This window comes from Macadamia integrifolia, chromosome 9, assembly GCF_013358625.1.
Source record: "Macadamia integrifolia cultivar HAES 741 chromosome 9, SCU_Mint_v3, whole genome shotgun sequence".
NCBI lineage: Eukaryota > Viridiplantae > Streptophyta > Magnoliopsida > Proteales > Proteaceae > Macadamia > Macadamia integrifolia.
In genome coordinates, this window is record NC_056565.1 from 36,499,970 (window position 1) to 36,517,861 (window position 17,892).

General features: G+C 35.1%; 2 protein-coding genes across 3 annotated transcripts; one reads left to right on the forward strand and one right to left on the reverse strand.

Moving 5' to 3' along the window:
- Positions 1–150: 150 nt before the first annotated feature.
- Positions 151–2,325, reverse strand: LOC122088053 (gibberellin-regulated protein 12-like). Its single transcript, XM_042657190.1, has 4 exons — positions 2,204–2,325; positions 948–986; positions 794–824; positions 151–645 (listed from the first exon to the last, which is right to left on the reverse strand). The coding sequence occupies exons 1-4, from the start codon at positions 2,276–2,278 to the stop codon at positions 464–466; spliced, it is 327 nt and encodes a 108-aa protein (XP_042513124.1). The 5' UTR covers positions 2,279–2,325; the 3' UTR covers positions 151–463.
- Positions 2,326–8,916: 6,591 nt separating this feature from the next.
- LOC122090019 lies at positions 8,917–12,666 on the forward strand. 2 transcript variants are annotated; one of them, XR_006143386.1, is made up of 4 exons: positions 8,917–9,331; positions 11,067–11,162; positions 11,990–12,082; positions 12,187–12,666. XR_006143386.1 is itself a non-coding variant. In XM_042659845.1 (4 exons), the coding sequence occupies exons 2-4, from the start codon at positions 11,043–11,045 to the stop codon at positions 12,310–12,312; spliced, it is 339 nt and encodes a 112-aa protein (XP_042515779.1). In that variant the 5' UTR covers positions 8,917–9,332; positions 11,034–11,042; the 3' UTR covers positions 12,313–12,666. The 2 variants fall into 2 exon arrangements, 1 of the variants encoding a protein (XP_042515779.1); XM_042659845.1 differs by having other exon boundaries at positions 8,917–9,332; positions 11,034–11,162.
- Positions 12,667–17,892: the final 5,226 nt, after the last annotated feature.

Below are 17,892 nucleotides of genomic sequence, written 5' to 3' on the forward strand. Positions count from 1 at the left end.
GCTATAGAATGTGCATATATGATGTAGTATCCGTACGTCAAAGTGGACAATATAATGTCATGGGTTGACTGATCACATGGCTCTTAACTTATTATATTCTCTAGATTGTTTCATTAAATCAAGAAGACAATAGAAAAGGAGAGAATGCAATTTAGAAAAGGGTTCATCTATTTGTCACCGAGCAGGTTACAAACAAAATTTGTAACTAGACATTAGACACCCTAGTACGTAGTTTAGTTCAATTTTAATAGAGGGTAATTGACGTAATTTCATAATATTAATTGACCACTATTAATTGATTTCCTTTCCCCAAATTCATTCCTTTAGTTCAAGGGTATATTAGGAAATCCGACCCCAAGATCCCATCCCAAACTTCTTTATTAAGAGTACTAATAGACCATTGAATTTTATTCAACAATAAGCAACGAAAAGATTATATCTAAATTCTTTCATTTCAAGGTCTTCAAGGGCACTTGGGTTTGCCTTCTTGTGTCGTCCAGTTGTTGTAGCATGGGCATTCCTCCTTGTTCCCATATGTGCCTGAGGGGACACACAAGCATTTATTGCAGCACATGTTGCAGAAGAACAAGCAAGGCTCCTTGTGACTGGTAGCTGAGCATCGATAATCGCATGCCTTGGGGCATTCTACAACCAAATTAATTAATTAATTAGTTAATTAATTACCTTCAAGTTCTTCAACAAAATTACATACACAACTTATAGATAAGGCCCGCCTTGCCTTAATATATTGATGTGATTAAGTATAATTCAAGATAAAGGGTGAGGTCCATACCTTGTGGAGTAAGAGATCCTTCTCCACCAGTCTATAGATTTCAGATCGGCAAAAGAGGGGAAAAATAGAGAAAGCATTAGAGATGACTGAATAGTAAATTGGTGATCAAAAGCCTAAATAAAAAATTTGAAATGCCAAGTCCTGAGAAACTTACAGGATGATAGGTATCATCAGTCTTGGTTGTCAATTGAACCTAAAATTAATAAAATGCAACAAAATTTTCAGTTGATCATATTAACAAGGATATAATATCAAAACTAAATGGAGAGTTTCCTATGGAAAATTGTAAAAGATTACAAGAAAGTGTTATTCCTTGAAAGAATAATCCATAATTGGTTACACTTGAGGCATTCAATCATCTATCTGTGAGTTTTTCCACGTAATAGTTCGAGTTTTAGGCTATGTTTGGTTGCAAGGGGAATTAAAGGGAAGGGAAGTGAAATTTTCATATTTAAAAAATAAATATATGTAATCATTACCCATGTGACTTTAACATTAACTTCAAATCATTCCATATTTGGTTATAAAATTTCACTTTACTTTGCATCCAAAACCCTTTGTTATAATATGTAAAATAAAATTACATGTAAAATATATTATTACTAAATATGGTTAAAAAAAATTAAGTAGTTTATACAATCATATAAGGTAATGATTATAAATATTTCTTTTTTAAAGTATGAAAATTTCAATTCCCTTTCCTTTAAATTTCCATTGCAAGCAAACGGAGTCTTAGGAATTATTTACAGGGTATCAGAGTGCGTTGTCTCCAACTTAGGCCCTTTTGGCTTATATATATATATATATATATATATGAAGGAATCTATATATGATTCGTGACACCTAATAGTTTGAGCTTCGGTTTTCCCAAAGATGCAAACAATAGCTGCACACAACATGGTTTTTGTAACGGTATTGGGATTGGCATTGGCTTTGGGATCGGTCTTAGTTAATATCAATCCAATACAGGTCTAGGTTGCCTTGAATCAGGCAGAATCAGACGGATTTACCCCTCTTTATGTATTGATCCACCGATATGAGAACACAGGATCAGACGGATTTACCCCTTTTTCGGTATTGAACCACCGATATGAGAACGCCCCATAATCGATATCACCCTCTTCCAATTCTGATATGAATCATCCAATCCAGATGATCTCGATCCCTCAAAACATGTTTTTATAATTTCAAGATGTTAGCAATACCCATTTGCTAAAAAAAAAAAAAAACCACACATATTACTTCCACAAGAAGAATGGGAAAAAATGCATTTTAGCAAACAATAAGTATTATGAAGATAAGTAATAGACCATCGAATCCATTAGTGAAAACATGCCACCTCATGATCACCCATCTGTAAAGGATATCAAAACATATACAAAAGTAATGAATTGAAAGAGAGATACTCACACTTGCAGTTGCCACAAGGACGGACATGGCACATACAATGAGAAAGGCAGAAGTAAGCAATGAGAAACGAGCCATATTTTCACTTTTTGTGTAGAAAATACAGACAATTTAGCCAGCAAGTTAGGACAATAGGGTGGTGCCCTTATATAGCTGGAGAGTAGCCGATGTATGTCTCATGAATTAAACGTGTATGTCAAAATTCCTTCAAATGCTAATTTTTTTGGAACTTTTTTAAATCTTGATTATTTATGGAAAATGAATATTTGGCCACCTCATTCATGACCCGTATGCCATAATTCCTTAATTTTTTTTTCCCTTTTTTTTGGTACTTCTTTAGTTCCTTATTTTGTATGGAAAATGAATACTTGGATACCTCATGCATAACATGCATGTTGAAATTCCTTAAATGTTTTTCGTTTTTTTGGTACTTCTTGTTTATTTATTGGGTGAAAAAACCCTACCGATCTGTGCAAGGTACGACAGATGTGCAGACCAATGGGAGGGCACACGGGAGCATCTTCAGCACACATAAGGGAGGGGTATCGCAGTCTTTTCTCGGCCACATCAACCTAGGTTACCTGTGCTAGACTGGCAGGTTCTCTTTCGGGCATTTCTTGTGCTAGACTGGCAGGGTTCTCTTTCCCTTTTATATTATTTTTGAAAATAATACGCCTCATTCATAAATGAGGTACCAAAAATTGGTAACAAATAAATAAGGATCAAGTTTTCCTATAGACACCAGCCTGGGCATTACGTGTGCTAGATTGACAGGTTTTTTTGTGGGCGTTTTTTGTGCCAGACTGGCAGGTTTCTTTTTCCTTTTTATATTTTATGGAAAATTAATACTTGGACACCTCATTCATAAATAAGATACAGAAAATAAGCAAAAAATAAATAAGGATCAACTTTTCCTTTAGCTGCAGTGAAGGGAATCCCTTGACCGTCGGGCTTTAGATGCACACAAGAGGGTATTTTGTGGAACATATTAACTCTATAGGGGTTTGTAAACCCTAGGATGGTGTGGTGAACCTTCTCGCACAGTGGAAGAAAACTTTCTCCAGTAAAGGCATAAAGATAATAGTTATTTTCAAGTACAAAGTACAATATGGATATACGACTGCACACTTTCTTGTGTAACGTATAAAGGTGCATGAAATTTATATTGTTAGATATCTAAGGGATATTATAGATTGACAAGTGTTAATTTGGTACTCAAATTCAATCGTCTACCTTCCTATAAATTGGCATACAACATCTCTGCAATTCAAATATGGTACACTCACGATAGCTATTGATTTTTCAATGCTTTATATTTTCAGTTGGCCAAATCCATTTATGCTAAATCTAGACCGCATCGTCTAGTTGTAAGTAAATGGAAGGGAAGGGCAGTGAGATTGATTAAAAAAGGAGTTTTGTATTCATGATTATGTTATGCCTCTTACAATATTTTGGAGATAATATTTTTTATATGTAATCTTAACTGGAAAAAGGTTGTGACATGACGTGTTGTGAAGGGTTGTCAACACAAAAAGCAGTATGAGTAGTCGATATCGTGTCAGTCTAATCCTAACCATTGAATGCAAAGGAGGTAGAAACTCAGTACCTGCTGTCACCATGACAGTCGGTGGGCATTGAATGAAAGGAGCTGTTTGATACCGGCACTCCTTTACGGGTATTATCGATCCTCTTACCTTAGTTGGTTTGATCTGATTGGTTTCACCCAACAACCCAATTGAGATCGGGGGGAAAGGTGTCGATGGCTTCGGACGTGAGAATGCCTACAATGCTCGAAGGGGGTAAAAGTGCATATAAATAAACTTTTCAATGCTTGAGTGCATCTTGAAGAACTGAGGTCCAACGAAGAAATCAGAGTTCTAATTATCTCTGAGAAGACCAACCTACGCGAAGGAAGTGAAACTTGTGACGATTACCATTTCCATTGAAGCCCATTCCATTGTACTTATTAAGATTAGATTTTCCACCTGAAATTAGATGAAGAAACTTTCCAATGCTTGAATACATCTTGAAGAATTGATCAGTTCTAAAAAAGGGGTCTTTAGGGGCGGTTTTTTTAACCGCCGGATACTCGTCACTAAATGTGGTGTTACTATCTATTGCTTAGGGGTGGTTTTTTACCTCCGCACGTAAAAGGGGTGTTTAGGGGCGCTTATATAATCCGCCGCTAAAGATGTACATTTTAGGGGCGGATAATTATCCCCGCTAATGTATAATAGCCATATTTAAAAACGTATAACACTATATCTTATGGGGTGGATTTGTTCTGCCACTAATAATAATGTCATTTGGGGCAGAATACATACCGCCACTAAAGACGTATATTGGGGCAGATCGTTTATCCCCACTAAAAATATAATATTCACTAGTTTTTAGTAGTAGTTTTTATTACCGCCGCTCTGGGGTTTTTTTGTTTATTTTTTATTTTTAATTGTAATGCACAAATTTATGCATGAACACACCAATCTTTGCCACCTTAAGACCCTTTAAGGCTGATGCCCCTTTGCATAGATTTTGACAATTATAACACACTCAGCCAACCAAAGAGAAAATTGAACAAGAGATTAAACAAGTAGACTTGACAAAAGAGGAAATGATTGAGATGATTAAACAAGAAGTCTTGACAAAAGAGAAAATGGTTGGGTATCATTTCAAAATATTGTTCTACAGACTCAGTTCTCTAAGCCTAAGCAAAAGAAATTGAAAACATTACAAAAATAGTGAAATCATTGTACTCAAAGTAGCAAGATACATTTTTCCTATCATGTGAAATGATGCTCTCATTGTCTACGTCATAAATCCTTAGAAGAAGAGCAACTCACCACAATTATGTCAACCTGCAAAATGTAGCAAATTTTCAGTCAACAGGCACATTTGATTAATAGTATGGTTTGAATCAAACCAATTGATTTTAGTGAATGAAGAAAACAAGTATAGACGACTAAACACTTTCTAATCAGGTCTAGTTAGAGAATGAAAAAAAAAAAAAAATTGATTAGCTTGATTTTTTTGTCATATATAAATCATTGCAAAACTTAGCTTCAATTCAACCATGGTTTGCTGCAAAATGGAGCATTTAATCACAAGATCATTCACAATTCTACCAATCCAATTCTAATTTTTAAACCTTGGATGAGCTACATCACGTCGGCTGTATTGCTCGATTGTCGTCAAAGTTCATTAACCATACAGAGTTTAAAATTCAGTTGAGAATGGGCACCTGTATAAATGATTTTAAGTGGAAGGCTAAGAATTTACAAAATGCTTTTGTTTGCAGGTGAAGGGTAGTTCTATCATCTCATGTTGAAGGCTAAAAAAAGTATAAAATCAGACATACTAGCTTCTCTTGAACTACATATTGAGGCTTCAAAATAAGAGACATTGCTATTTGAAGCTTCAGGCGTCCCCACGTCAACTGGATTCCAAATGAAAAGAGAAAATTCTAATGGACAGCACAACACAAAGTGCACCAAAATTGGAACTTTTACCCTCACAAACTAAGCATCACTCTAATAAAACTGAATTCTTAGTAGCAACTCACATGATTAGGAACAACCCCTAGTACTAGGGATGAATGGGGGAGATTCTAAATAGGCAGCACACCACAATCACTACACAAAATACACTTGTAGCTACGGATATTTAACTGCAATTTCAAAATCCACAGCTATAAATGACCTATAACTGCGGTTTTTCCATGTGTAGTAATAGGAGCTACCTATTGTTGCGATATTTCAAAACCATAGTAACTAAGGACCCTGTAACTGTTGAAACAAAATCGCAGTTATAAATCACAGTAATATGGTATACTTGTTATTGTAAAATTTAAAACGTAGTAACAGAAATCTTGTAACTATGGACACAAATCGCAATAAAAATTGAAGTAACAGAAAATCTTGTAACTACGAAAATAAAACCGTAATTAGAAAAAACGTAGTAATATGTGCTACTTATTGCTGTAACAATTAATACCATAGTAAAAAAATCTTTGTTACTGCGGAAACGAAATTGCAGTTAAAAAGCGTAGTAACAGAAACCTTGTAACTACGAAAACGAATGGTAATAAAAAATTGTAGTAACAGAAAATCTTGTAACTACGGAAATAAAATTGTAGTTAGAAAAAATGTAGTAATATGTGCTACTTATTGCTGTAATAGTTAAGATCGCAGTAAAAAAAAAACTTTGTTATTGCGGAAACGAAACTGCAGTTAAAAAGCGTAGTAACAGAAACCTTATAACTACGGAAACAAATCGTAATAAAAAATCGCAGTAACAGAAAATCTTGTAACTATGGAAATAAAATCGTAGATAGAAAAAACACAGTAATATTTGCTACTTATTGCTACAGTAGTTAAGATCCTAGTAAAAAAAAATCTTTGTTACTGCAAAAAAAAACTGCGGTTAAAAAGCGATGGAAACAACTAGTAATAAAAAATCACAGTAATAGAAAATTTTGTAACTACGGAAATAAAACCGCATTTAGAAAAAAAGCAGTAATATGTGGTACTTATTGCTGCAATAAAAAAAAAATCTTTGTTACTATGAAAACAAAACTGCAGTTAAAAAGCGTAGTAGTAGAAACCTTGTAATTACGGAAACAAATCGCAAAAAAAAAATCGTAGTAACAGAAAATCTTGTAACTATGGAAATAAAATCGTAGTTAGAAAAAATGCAGTAATATGTGTTACTTATTGCTGTAATAGTTAATATCGTAGTAAAAAAATATCTTTGTTACTGCGGAAACGAAATTGCAGTTAAAAAGCGCAGTAACAGAAACCTTACAACTATGGAAACAAATCGTAATAAAAAATCATCGTAACAAAAAATCTTATAACTATGGAAATAAAACCGTAGTTAGAAAAAACGTAGTAATATGTGCTACTTATTGCTTCAGTAGTTAAGATCGCAGTAAAAAGAATCTTTGTTACTGTGAAAACAAAACTGTAGTTAAAAAGCGTAGTAACAGAAACCTTATAACTACGGAAACAAATAGCAATAAAAAATCGCAGTAACAGAAAATCTTGTAACTACTGAAATAAAGTCGTAGTTAGAAAAAACGAAGTAATATATGCTACTTATTGCTGCAGTAGTTAAGACCAAAGTAAAAAAAAAAAAAAAAAAAAAAAATCTTTGTTAATGTGGAAACAAAACTGCAGTTAAAAAACGCAGTAACAGAAACCTTGAGTCAACGGATCCCAATTGAAAAGTTTAACGGTTTAGATTTGAGACTTTTATTTTTCATGGTCCCCTCACAATTTTACGTTCTTATGATTCAAGGACATTGAGGGTTCTAAGAATGAAATATTTTCACATGGAAATTTGTTTGACCTGATATCAGTTACATCAAATTCCGCTTGAAAAATTAATTGATTTAAACTTAAGATTTTCAATTACTAGTGGTTTGAATCATTTGTTGAGATACATTAGTTATGGAACGATTTAAAGGTTCAGGGTCCAGGGTTTCATTTCTAGGGTTTAGACAGTCGTTTATGATTCTGATTACTCACCATTTTTAAAGTACATTATGCGTAAATAAACTTATGACGACAAGATTATATTCCCAATTGTAATTTTATTAGTGTACATTTTTTTTTTAAGATTTCTTTCTTTGTTTTTTTTTTTAAATTTAATTTAATAAAAATAATATATATTAGAGGTGTCAATGGGTCGGTCTGGATCGGTTTCAGTTCCTGTTTGAGTCTGTTTTGGTGTGGAAATGCTGAAACCGAAATCAAACCAATAAGGAAATTTCGATTTTGGTTCTATTACGGTTTTGGTGTGGCTTGGTTTTGATTTGTCTTCAGTTTTTTATATCGGTTTGTAATCGGGTTCGTTTCAATTTTTTGATCCGGTTTGGATTCGATTTTCCATACAAATGTATACAAAATGATACAAATATTGATTTTTTTTAATGAATTTTGGACTGTTTTCATTTTTCTAACCAAATTAGCCAGACAAAAGCTTATTTGAATTGGCCATTTGACAACCCTAATTTTGATTATCCAATTTGGTTTTGTTGTCACTCATTCTTGGACCAAACCATACCAGCCCGATAGAAATTGAGTTGAATTGGACGTTTGACACTCCTAAGCTCCCCTCCCTAATTTGGTTTTGTTGTCACTCATTCTTGAACCAAAAACAAACTTGCCCGATAGAAACTGAGTCGAATTGGACGTTTGACACTCTTTAAATTGCGCTCTAAAAAATCTAATAGAATAGAAAAATGAGATTCTAAAACATGGGATTCGCTCAGTTACGTCCAATACCTATATGAATTGGCTTGGATCAGACCATATCGGATGGAGGTTCATTAGATCAGATGCTGCATATGATTGATATTTTGTTAATCTCTAACAGTATGTCCAATGGAACGTCTAAAAAAAAAAGGGTCAATCAATGTTAATCCAACCATTGCAGAAGCTAGGGTCAACCCAACCTAGCCCTGATAAGGTCAATTAGGGCTGGTTTGGGTTGGTATGAACCCGGCAAGATTGGGCCTGAACATGAACTTGATTGGGTCGGATTAGGGTTTTAAGAAACTCGGCCCAACTCCGTCTGTTTCACCTCTACTAGTAAGGTAGATAATTTAAGAATCTTACAAAAAAAAAAAAAAAAAAAAAAAGAGAAAAAAAAAGAAGACAATTTAAGAATATAATATAATTTAATAATATAATGGATTTGTGGGAAGATTTTACTCATTCCCGCTCTCTATTTCCCACTCCTACACGAATTCCTCCATCTTCTCCCACTCTCCCTTTGCAAGATTTTTGAATTTTTCTCAATCTTTATTCCCTAACCCTAACCAAGAGGAAGAGGCAGGAGGGAGATTTGAAGACACAAGAGAGAATAACTCTCGCTGGGTAGGAGAGAGAGGGGATTTTTGTTTTGGGAGAGAAGAAAACACAGAAAAAAAGGGTTTTCTGGTTTTAGGAGAGAAGAAAACGCAGAGAGAGGTCACTGGTTTAGAGAATGGCTTCACAAAGAGGAATCGTTGGCTGATCAGAAAGGGGTTCACAGAGAGAGGTCACTCACTAGTTCAGAAAACGGCTGCGATAGAGAGTTTTTCGGAGGGGTTTGGTGCTTCAGTTTAAGAAGAAGGTTCATCCTAGAACAGTTAAGAATTTACACCTATTCTTCCTTTTGCTGCTGATAATGCTATGCAAACACAATCTTTTTCAATTTCTTTTTTTCCCTCTCTATAGTATGATGTTTGAATCCTAATGTAGGCTGTAGATCTTGCTCTGTGGTCAATTTTCAGTCATAGTCTGTGATATATTTCAGCTCCAAACAAGATATGCTGCTATGCTGATTCTTTCCTCTCTGTTTTGCTTTCTTTATTTTTTATGTTTGTCTCTTTATTTTTTATGTTTGAATCCTAATATGTTTGCTTTCTTTATTTTTTATGTGATATATCCCTAATGTTAAGAACATCCGATTGTCTTCTTTGTTGAATCCCAATATTTCTTGATGTTCTTCAGTAAGCCTAATGATGCATGTCTCTTTTTTTTTTTTTTTTTCTAAAAAGTATGATGGATCTTGTATTCTTCCTTTCCCATTTAACTCCCTGGATTCATTCTCATCATTACGTGATGCAGCCTTGCCTTTTTTTATGTGCTAAATAGTTCATGATTAGAATTACAATGGTTTCTTGTATGGTCTCTACAAGTTTCTAGCTTAGGACTGCCATTAAGCCAATAAGAACACATATTCCGGGGTTATATTTTAGCTTGCATCGGATCCTTGGGAATCAAGGCTACCGAATGGGATTTATTTCCATTAGCTCTGCTTTGCCCAGCAAGGTGGTCATCTAGGAAGAGCTGCCATTGATTGGGTGTTATCTTAACCTTGGGCAGCAAGTTGATGTGTTGACAAAGAGGATCGATTGGTAGTCTATAGAGTTGATTTTGGTTTCCTTTCTTGTTGACAGTGTTTGGAAGTCTTTGTTTCCTATTTAATTTATTTCCTTTGAGCTTTAATCTTCTTGTATAAGGGAGAAATCTGCTAGAGGCTTTCTTTCTTATCATTAGTCTTTGAAGACCAACATCAAGCCCCATCGGTTGCTGTTACTTCTGAGATTTCTAGACCAAATCCAAGAACTGTGGTTCAGGTTTTCCTCTAGAAACTGAGGCAACTTCGAGTGAACAGATCTTAGCTCAACACTATCACTGAGGCTTGGTTTCGATTTGTCTTCGGTTTCTTATATAACAAGGGTAACACCAAAAAATCTGTGTATCAAAACCACATAAAGGTAACAACACTAATCTTCAGAGACAATGTTAGATAACAGGGACAACCAAGATTTTATGTGATGGAAAATAGCTGTACTGATAACACTCATATGACTTCAAATAGGATACCACATCAATTCAATCTTGCATAATCAACTGCATTAACAATAGTTTATGCAAATAGAGTATTGAGCATTTCCTTCTAGTTCTCTCAAGAGGGGGAACCTTACCTTAAAAAAATTTACATGCTAGAAACTCATCAATAACAATGCAAGGAGGCACCTGTGCCTCAAAGTTTTAGCTAACAACATTGTAACCATAACCACAATAGTATGCATGTACATTGACACCAGATCAGGGCTCATAATCACTCTCGCACACGGAATTTAAATAAAATCAAAGCAAAGCAATGAAAGATGGTCATTTGAATGATTCAGAGTCTAATGATATTGAAGTAGACGAGTTTAATTAATTTTTTTTTTTGTTAAATAGATTTTAATTAATTTCAAATCAATTGTTACATTTTTTTCTCTTTTCGTAGATGATTAATCTAACTATATGTTTTACTATTTTTTAACAATATTTAGTTCTCAATCATGGTTAACCTTACTCATTTGCAGAAGCGATATTTATCTGAAATAAATTCATCAAATGCTAAGCAAACACAACCACCCAACTCTGAATCTGATAACAATGGTGAGATGCTGTTATTACAGGTATGTACAATAATGATATAACTATAATTATGTTGTGTTTTATAAATTAATGTGATTGAAATGTATTACATTATTTGTTAAATTTTTTTGAATTATTATTTTGACCAAATGAATCTATAACTATTAATCGTCGTGGTCCAACATTGTTGAAAGATATATGAAATTTACCGACTGACCAGAGAATTGTTGTACAATGGAATAATGAAGGACAATCCATTGGACGGGAGGGAGGATTTATTAGGTTAGTTTCTTGGAACTATAGAGAAAATAGAGTATTTTGACCTTTAAATTTCAATAATTGGAGAAAGATGCCAATAAATTTTAAAGAATGCATGATAGAGGCTGTGCAGGCATTTAAATATTAGAGCTTTGTTTTTTTAAAACTTTTTCTAATAAAATTTTGTTTTATATTATAAGGACCTACAATGATTATGAATGTTAAATCTATGTAGACTAAGTTTGACTTAGAGGGAAAAGATCATTCAAAATGGATTTTTAACTCAGTCAGTTTAAAGTGGAGAAATTACAAAAGTGATGTAAAGGCACTTAATTTTCATGATAACAAGTCTCCTATGGAACTATTGAGGAATGTACCAGAAACTATGAATGCTGATTAATGGGCTAGTCTTGTGCAATTTTGGTACTCAGAAGAAGGGAAGATAATACTTTAAATGTGTTGTAGTTTTGTGTGAATGCGTTTTTTCTTTTATATATGAGCATTATTATATTTTATTAGTCAAAAAAATCTTAGTAAAATTATAACACTGAAATAATGTGAGTGGTATGCTTGTAATAATCTTTTGAGTATGTGATGTGTATGCTTATAGAAACGTAGCACTAAAAATAAGGCGAATCGAAAGAATCAAGGTGTACCCTGTACTGCGGGTCAAAAAAGTTTTGCAAGAATTCATGATGAGAAGGTAATTTTTGACAAGATTATAATTAAAAAAAATGAAATGTTTCTATTATTTATTTCTATTTTGATATGAAGTTTCTAATTATGACATTTTTAATGTGATAATAGCATAAAGAAATTGGAGTGGAGCTAGACCGTGCAGACTTATATATAATTACTCATAAACATAGAGACGGGGATCCTGTTGATGACATTGCACGAGTTATGATTGTATGTATTATTTATATTTTTTAATTAAAATAATATCCAAATATTATTTTTTAAATATAATCACACTTATTTGAAGTAACATACTTGTATGTGAATTGTAGGATAAAATTAAGAGAAAAAATCAGAACCCAATATCTCCCAAAATACGAGTGAGAATATCACTTGGGATAATGGCATTTAAACGTGGACGTGTTTTTGGGTTAAGATTGCTTCCTTTAACTTCTTTAGCTTCTTGTCTCCTTGGAGAAATTAGGACAAGTTCTGAACATGATAACATAGTGATTTCACTGGTAAATAAGGTTGATACGAGGGAAACTTTAATTAAAAAGTTTGTGTCAAACCATTTAAGATTTACGTCCTGAGTTTGACATGGAAGATTGTACACCCTTTCCTTCATAGTCGATGGAATAGGTAATATAAATATTTGAAGTTTCATACTAAAAAAATTTATAATTTAGTGATTTTTATTTTTAATAGTTTTCCTTAATGATAATCCATTGTTATTTATATGTGTGTGATAGGTACCCGGTACTTCTAATGGTCAAAATGAGTCACCATAATAAGGTAAAGTGATATACTATTAATGATTTTGTTATGAGTATTTATAATATGATTATAAAATAATAATTTTTTTTTATCACAGAAAATAACTCAAAAACTCAAATATAGAGCTTGGGAGGCTTGGACCCGAACAAGGAGAACTTAAAAACTAGATAAGTCTGATAGTTTTTTTTTTTTTTTACTATACAATTTGAATTTTTGGAGTATGATGAAGTTTAATTTTTTAGATTAGATTGTAGAATTAGTTATTGTGGATACAATTGATTGGGCGAAGGTGAGCAAAGGAATCATGGAATTTAAAGGGTAATGTGAAGATGGTGCCTATGGGCAAAGGCTTCACAATTTTTTAGTTTGATTCTGATAGCGATATGGCATCTATGTGGAGGAGAAGCTCTGTTCGTGTGGGAAAGCAATACCTACGTTTCTAGAGATGGCATCCAGATTTCAATGTGAATGAAAAATATGTTAACTAATCACTAGTCTGGCTACGTTTCCCTGATCTACCATTCAAATATTGGCATGAAAAGGTGCTTTTGACGATGGAAAAGGCTGCTGGCCAACCTATTGCGCTCGATCAATTCACCAAAAATGTGGTTTTTGAGAATTATGCTAGAGTCCTAGTGGAGATGGAGGTGGGAGGTGGGAGGTGGGAGGTGGGAGGTGGGAGGTGTGCGTCCAGAAGAGATTCAAGTTGAACGCCGACAACCTGGTACCACTAATCTTTTCTGGTCCGCGCAACGTCTAATTTAGGAAGACTCATTGGGTAAGTGTGGGTATTGCAAAAAGGTTGGTCATAAGGGATGTTATTTCTAACTAAAGGCCTTATATGAAACCAAATCTATGGGTGATTTGGAGATAGAGTTTAATTATTCCTCCGGTTACCTCAATGTCTGATCAACATATTTCTCTGTTATTGGATTGGAAGGGATCCATTCTTGAACTCTCTGTGGTTCATGCTAAATACTTGAGAGCTGATCGTAGATCGCTGTGGACGGATTTGGTGGCTGGTTCGATGGGGCATCCAAGAATGATCATTGGAGATTTCAATGTAGTTTTATTTGATCATGAAAGGAGGGGTCCGGGAAGATTCTATTTAGGAGTGGCTACTGAATTTGGAGCTATGGTTGATGCAACTTCGATGATCTAGGCTCCTTCTTTAGGAAGGAAGTTCACCTAGACCAACAACAGAAGAAGAGGGAATGTATCGGGTGTCCTTGATAGGACTTTTGTGAATGAAGCTTGGCTAGAGAGGTTTGACAATTGCTCACAACAGGTTCTTCCTCGCGTGGCCTCTAACCATATGCCTTTGCTTGTCTATTCGGGTATGTCTATAAAGCTTCAGAATTGTCCCTTTCGTATCAATAATTTCTGGATGGATCATCCTAGCTTTATTGATATGGTTTGTGGTTCTTGGGGGGTTAGTTTATTTGGATCATACACTTTTATCCTTGCTCAGAAGTTTAAACGATTAGAGGTTGCTATGAAATCTTGGTCGCGAGAGACCTTTCCTCACTTAGACCACGAGGTTGCTATCTCTTAGACTCGGCTTGATTAGATTCAGAAAAGAATTGAGGAAGAGGGGCATTCTGAGGAGATTTATGATCTTGAGGCTGATGCCATAACAAGACTCTTAAAAGCCTTTGAATATCAAGAGAAACTGCAATCTCAAAAGTCCAGAATAAGGTGGTTATTAGATGGTGATAAATGTTCGGGATTTTTTCATGTCATGGCCAAAGTGAAGAGATCTAAGAACTCCATCACTAGCATTGTTCGGGAAGACGGTGAGATTATTTCTGATCAGTTTTATGAAGCTTTTCATAGGCGTGTGGACCTATACAGCCATCCAGATTTATTTAATTACATCCCTAGAATTCTTTAGGACTCTGATCGCCTGGTTTTGGATTCTATTCCCTTGGAAGATGAAATTAAGAGGGTGGTTTGGGATCTTGACCCTGATAGCTCTCTAGGTCCAGATGGCTTTTTAGGAGCATTTTTCAGAATCTGCTGAGAGATTATCGACTTCGATGTTTGCAGAGCTGTGAGGGGTTTCTTCTCTTCAGGTATTCTTCCCAAAGGAATTAATAACAATTTTTTGCTTTTAATTCCTAAGGAAGATGGAGCCAGAACATTAGAAAAATTTTGCTCGCTTTGCATGGGGAATTTTTTCTGTAAGCTTCTGTAAAAAATATGGCCTCCCGTATTTCTACTCTTCTCCCAAGGCTTATTTCCCCTGAGCAAGGAGCTTTTCTGAAAGTTAAATTTATTCAGATGAACATTGGTTTAGCTTCAGAGTTAGCTAATAATCGCATGAGTAATTTTACTAGATGAGGGGGTCTTGGTTTAAAGGTTGTTATTAGAAAGGCCTTCGATACCCTATCCTGGGATTTGTTATTTCAAGTTTTGCACAAGTTCGGATTCTCTGATACTATGATCGGCTGGATCCACATTCTGTTAAAGTCTGCTCAAATTTTTGTGCTTCTCAATGGGGGGGCCTGTAGGGTTCTTTGAAGTCAGTAGAGGCCTGAGGCAGGGAGATTCAGTCTCCCCCATTCTGTTTATCATTGCTAAAGAGGTATTGTGTCGTGGTCTTAAGGAGTTAGCTACCAAAGGTTTTATTAAACCCATTGCTGGTCCTTGTGGTGCAGACATTCTGGCTCACCTCTTATTTTCTGATGATGTTTTCATCTTGTCTAATGCATCTAAGAGGTACATTAGAAACTTGAAGACCTTTTTGGATCTTTACCAAAATTGCTGTGGGTAATTTTTTAATTTTGAGAAGAGAAAACTTTTCTTGGGTTGAATTTCCCCTATCAGGAAGCAGTGGTTACTTGAGGAATTAGACATCCCTACCTGTAATTTTTTGACCAAATATTTGGGGGTGGAAATCTTTAATGGCAGAGTGAAGCGTGATCCTTTTCTCCCAATGATGGATAGAATTAAAGGTAAGCTAGCAGGTTAGAAGGGTAAGCTTCTTTCAATGGTTGGTCGAGTTGAGTTAGTAAAATCCGTCATCTTTGGAATGCCCCTGCATAGCTTCTCTATCTACTGGTGGCCGTCTTCCTTGATTAAACATCTAGAACAGTGGATGTGGAATTTTATTTGGACTGGGGAGATAGACACTTCCAAAGCCATCACTGTTAGATGGGATCAGGTATGCAAGCCAAAGGAGGGTGGTCTTGGCCTGAGAAGGCTTAGGGATGTGAACATGGCCTTGATTGCAAAGCTAGCTTGGAAAATTTGGAATAAAGATTAGCAGCTGAGTACTCTTATCAGAGCAAGATTTATTTCTAGTTTTGGGGAGTATAAAAGGGGCTATAAAAGCTCCTCTATCTAGCCGGGGGTGAAGAGATTATGGTCCTTTGTGACAGATAATGAAAAATGGTATATTGACAATGGGCAAAGCATTGATTTTTGGCGTGATAATTGGTGGGGCCACAAGCCTATTAGGGAGTTTGCTGGCCTACTTGAAGAGGTTTTCTTGAATCTCAATCACTCAGTCGCTGAGTTTATTGAGAATGGTCAGTGGGTTCTTCCACATGTTGATTCTACTATGCTGAAGGATGCTTTTGCAGTTATAAAAGATATCATATTGCCATCTTCAAATTCAAATGATCATTGCTTATGGGGTCTAGATATGATGGGGATGTTCTCTGTGAAGAATGCCTAGGAGGGTCTTAGATCTCGATCTCTTTTGGTTCCCTGGGTGGGGCTGGTTTGGAGTAAATTTCTCCCTTCTAGGCTCTCTTTGTTGGGACGATGTTGGGCCTATGGTAAGCTGCCTATTGATGACCTAATTCAGGCCAAAGGCATTCCCCTTCCTTCCAGATGTGAGCTGTGTGGTGCGTTTTCTGAATCCTTTTCACATCTCTTTTTTGAGTGTGATTTCACTATTGGAGTTTGGAAAGGAGTTTTTGAAAATTTTTGATTTTTCCTAGCCTGGTAGTAATTCCCTAGTTGAGCTTACTGCTTGGTGGAGAAATAAATCAAGAGGTTGGTACCTGAAAAATGTCTGGGAGGTCGGTCTTTTTTTTGGTAATTGATGCCATCTAGTTTGAAAGAAACCAGAGAAGATTTGAGGGGAATGCTCATAGTCTATGCAGGATAATTTGTGCCATCTGAGGGGAGATTAGCTTCATATGCTCCTAGATGAAAGCTTCTCCTAGAAATGCAGCGGATTTAATAATTTACAGAAAGTTCAATCTTTCCACTTCTTCTCACAGAGAGCGATCTATATTGGAGGTTCACTAGTGCAGGCCTTTCCCTTCCTGGATTAAGTTCAACGTGGATGTGTGCTTGTTTGGTAATCCGGGTAGAGCTGGTGGCAGTGGAATTTTTAGGGATCATAATGGCAGGAAAATTCGCTGCTATAAATTTTAGTTGGGAATTTCTTCTAGCTTCTTTGCCGAGATTTGGAGTATCATTAAGGGCATGTAATTTGCTTGTGATATGAACATCAATCGCCTGTGGATTGAGTTAGAGTCTTCTGTCACAGTGTTCATTTTCCAGCATAGACTCATTCCCTGGGCTGTTCTTTAGGAATGGTCAGCCCAATCGGATTTCCTTAACTCCATTGAATGGAAGAGATCTCACTGCTTCAGAGAAGCAAACCCTACGGCAGACTTCTTAGCCAAGGATGCGGCAAAGTCAGGGATTGACAACGATGATGCGCAACTTTCTTTTCACATGGCAAGAGAGTTGCAATATGATATTGATGGTCGATTTAGATTTATATTTTTGAATTTTATGAGATAGCGGCTGTGAAACTTTGCTGATGGCATTGCCGAAGGTGGAGTCTCTTTGCTGGCTTTTGTAATATATATATTTTTATTTTTTTCTCCTTTAATATAATCTGATCTTTTAGCAAAAAAAATATATTGGGATGATGATCATGAATTTATCCTTTTTTTTTTTTATATTATTTAGGTGATTTGTATGATAAGCAAGATTTATGCATTTATTTATATTTTTTATATATATAAGTCATTATAGATTGTGTATTGAATGGATTATATAGGTTCAAGATACAAGTATATTTGTATAAAA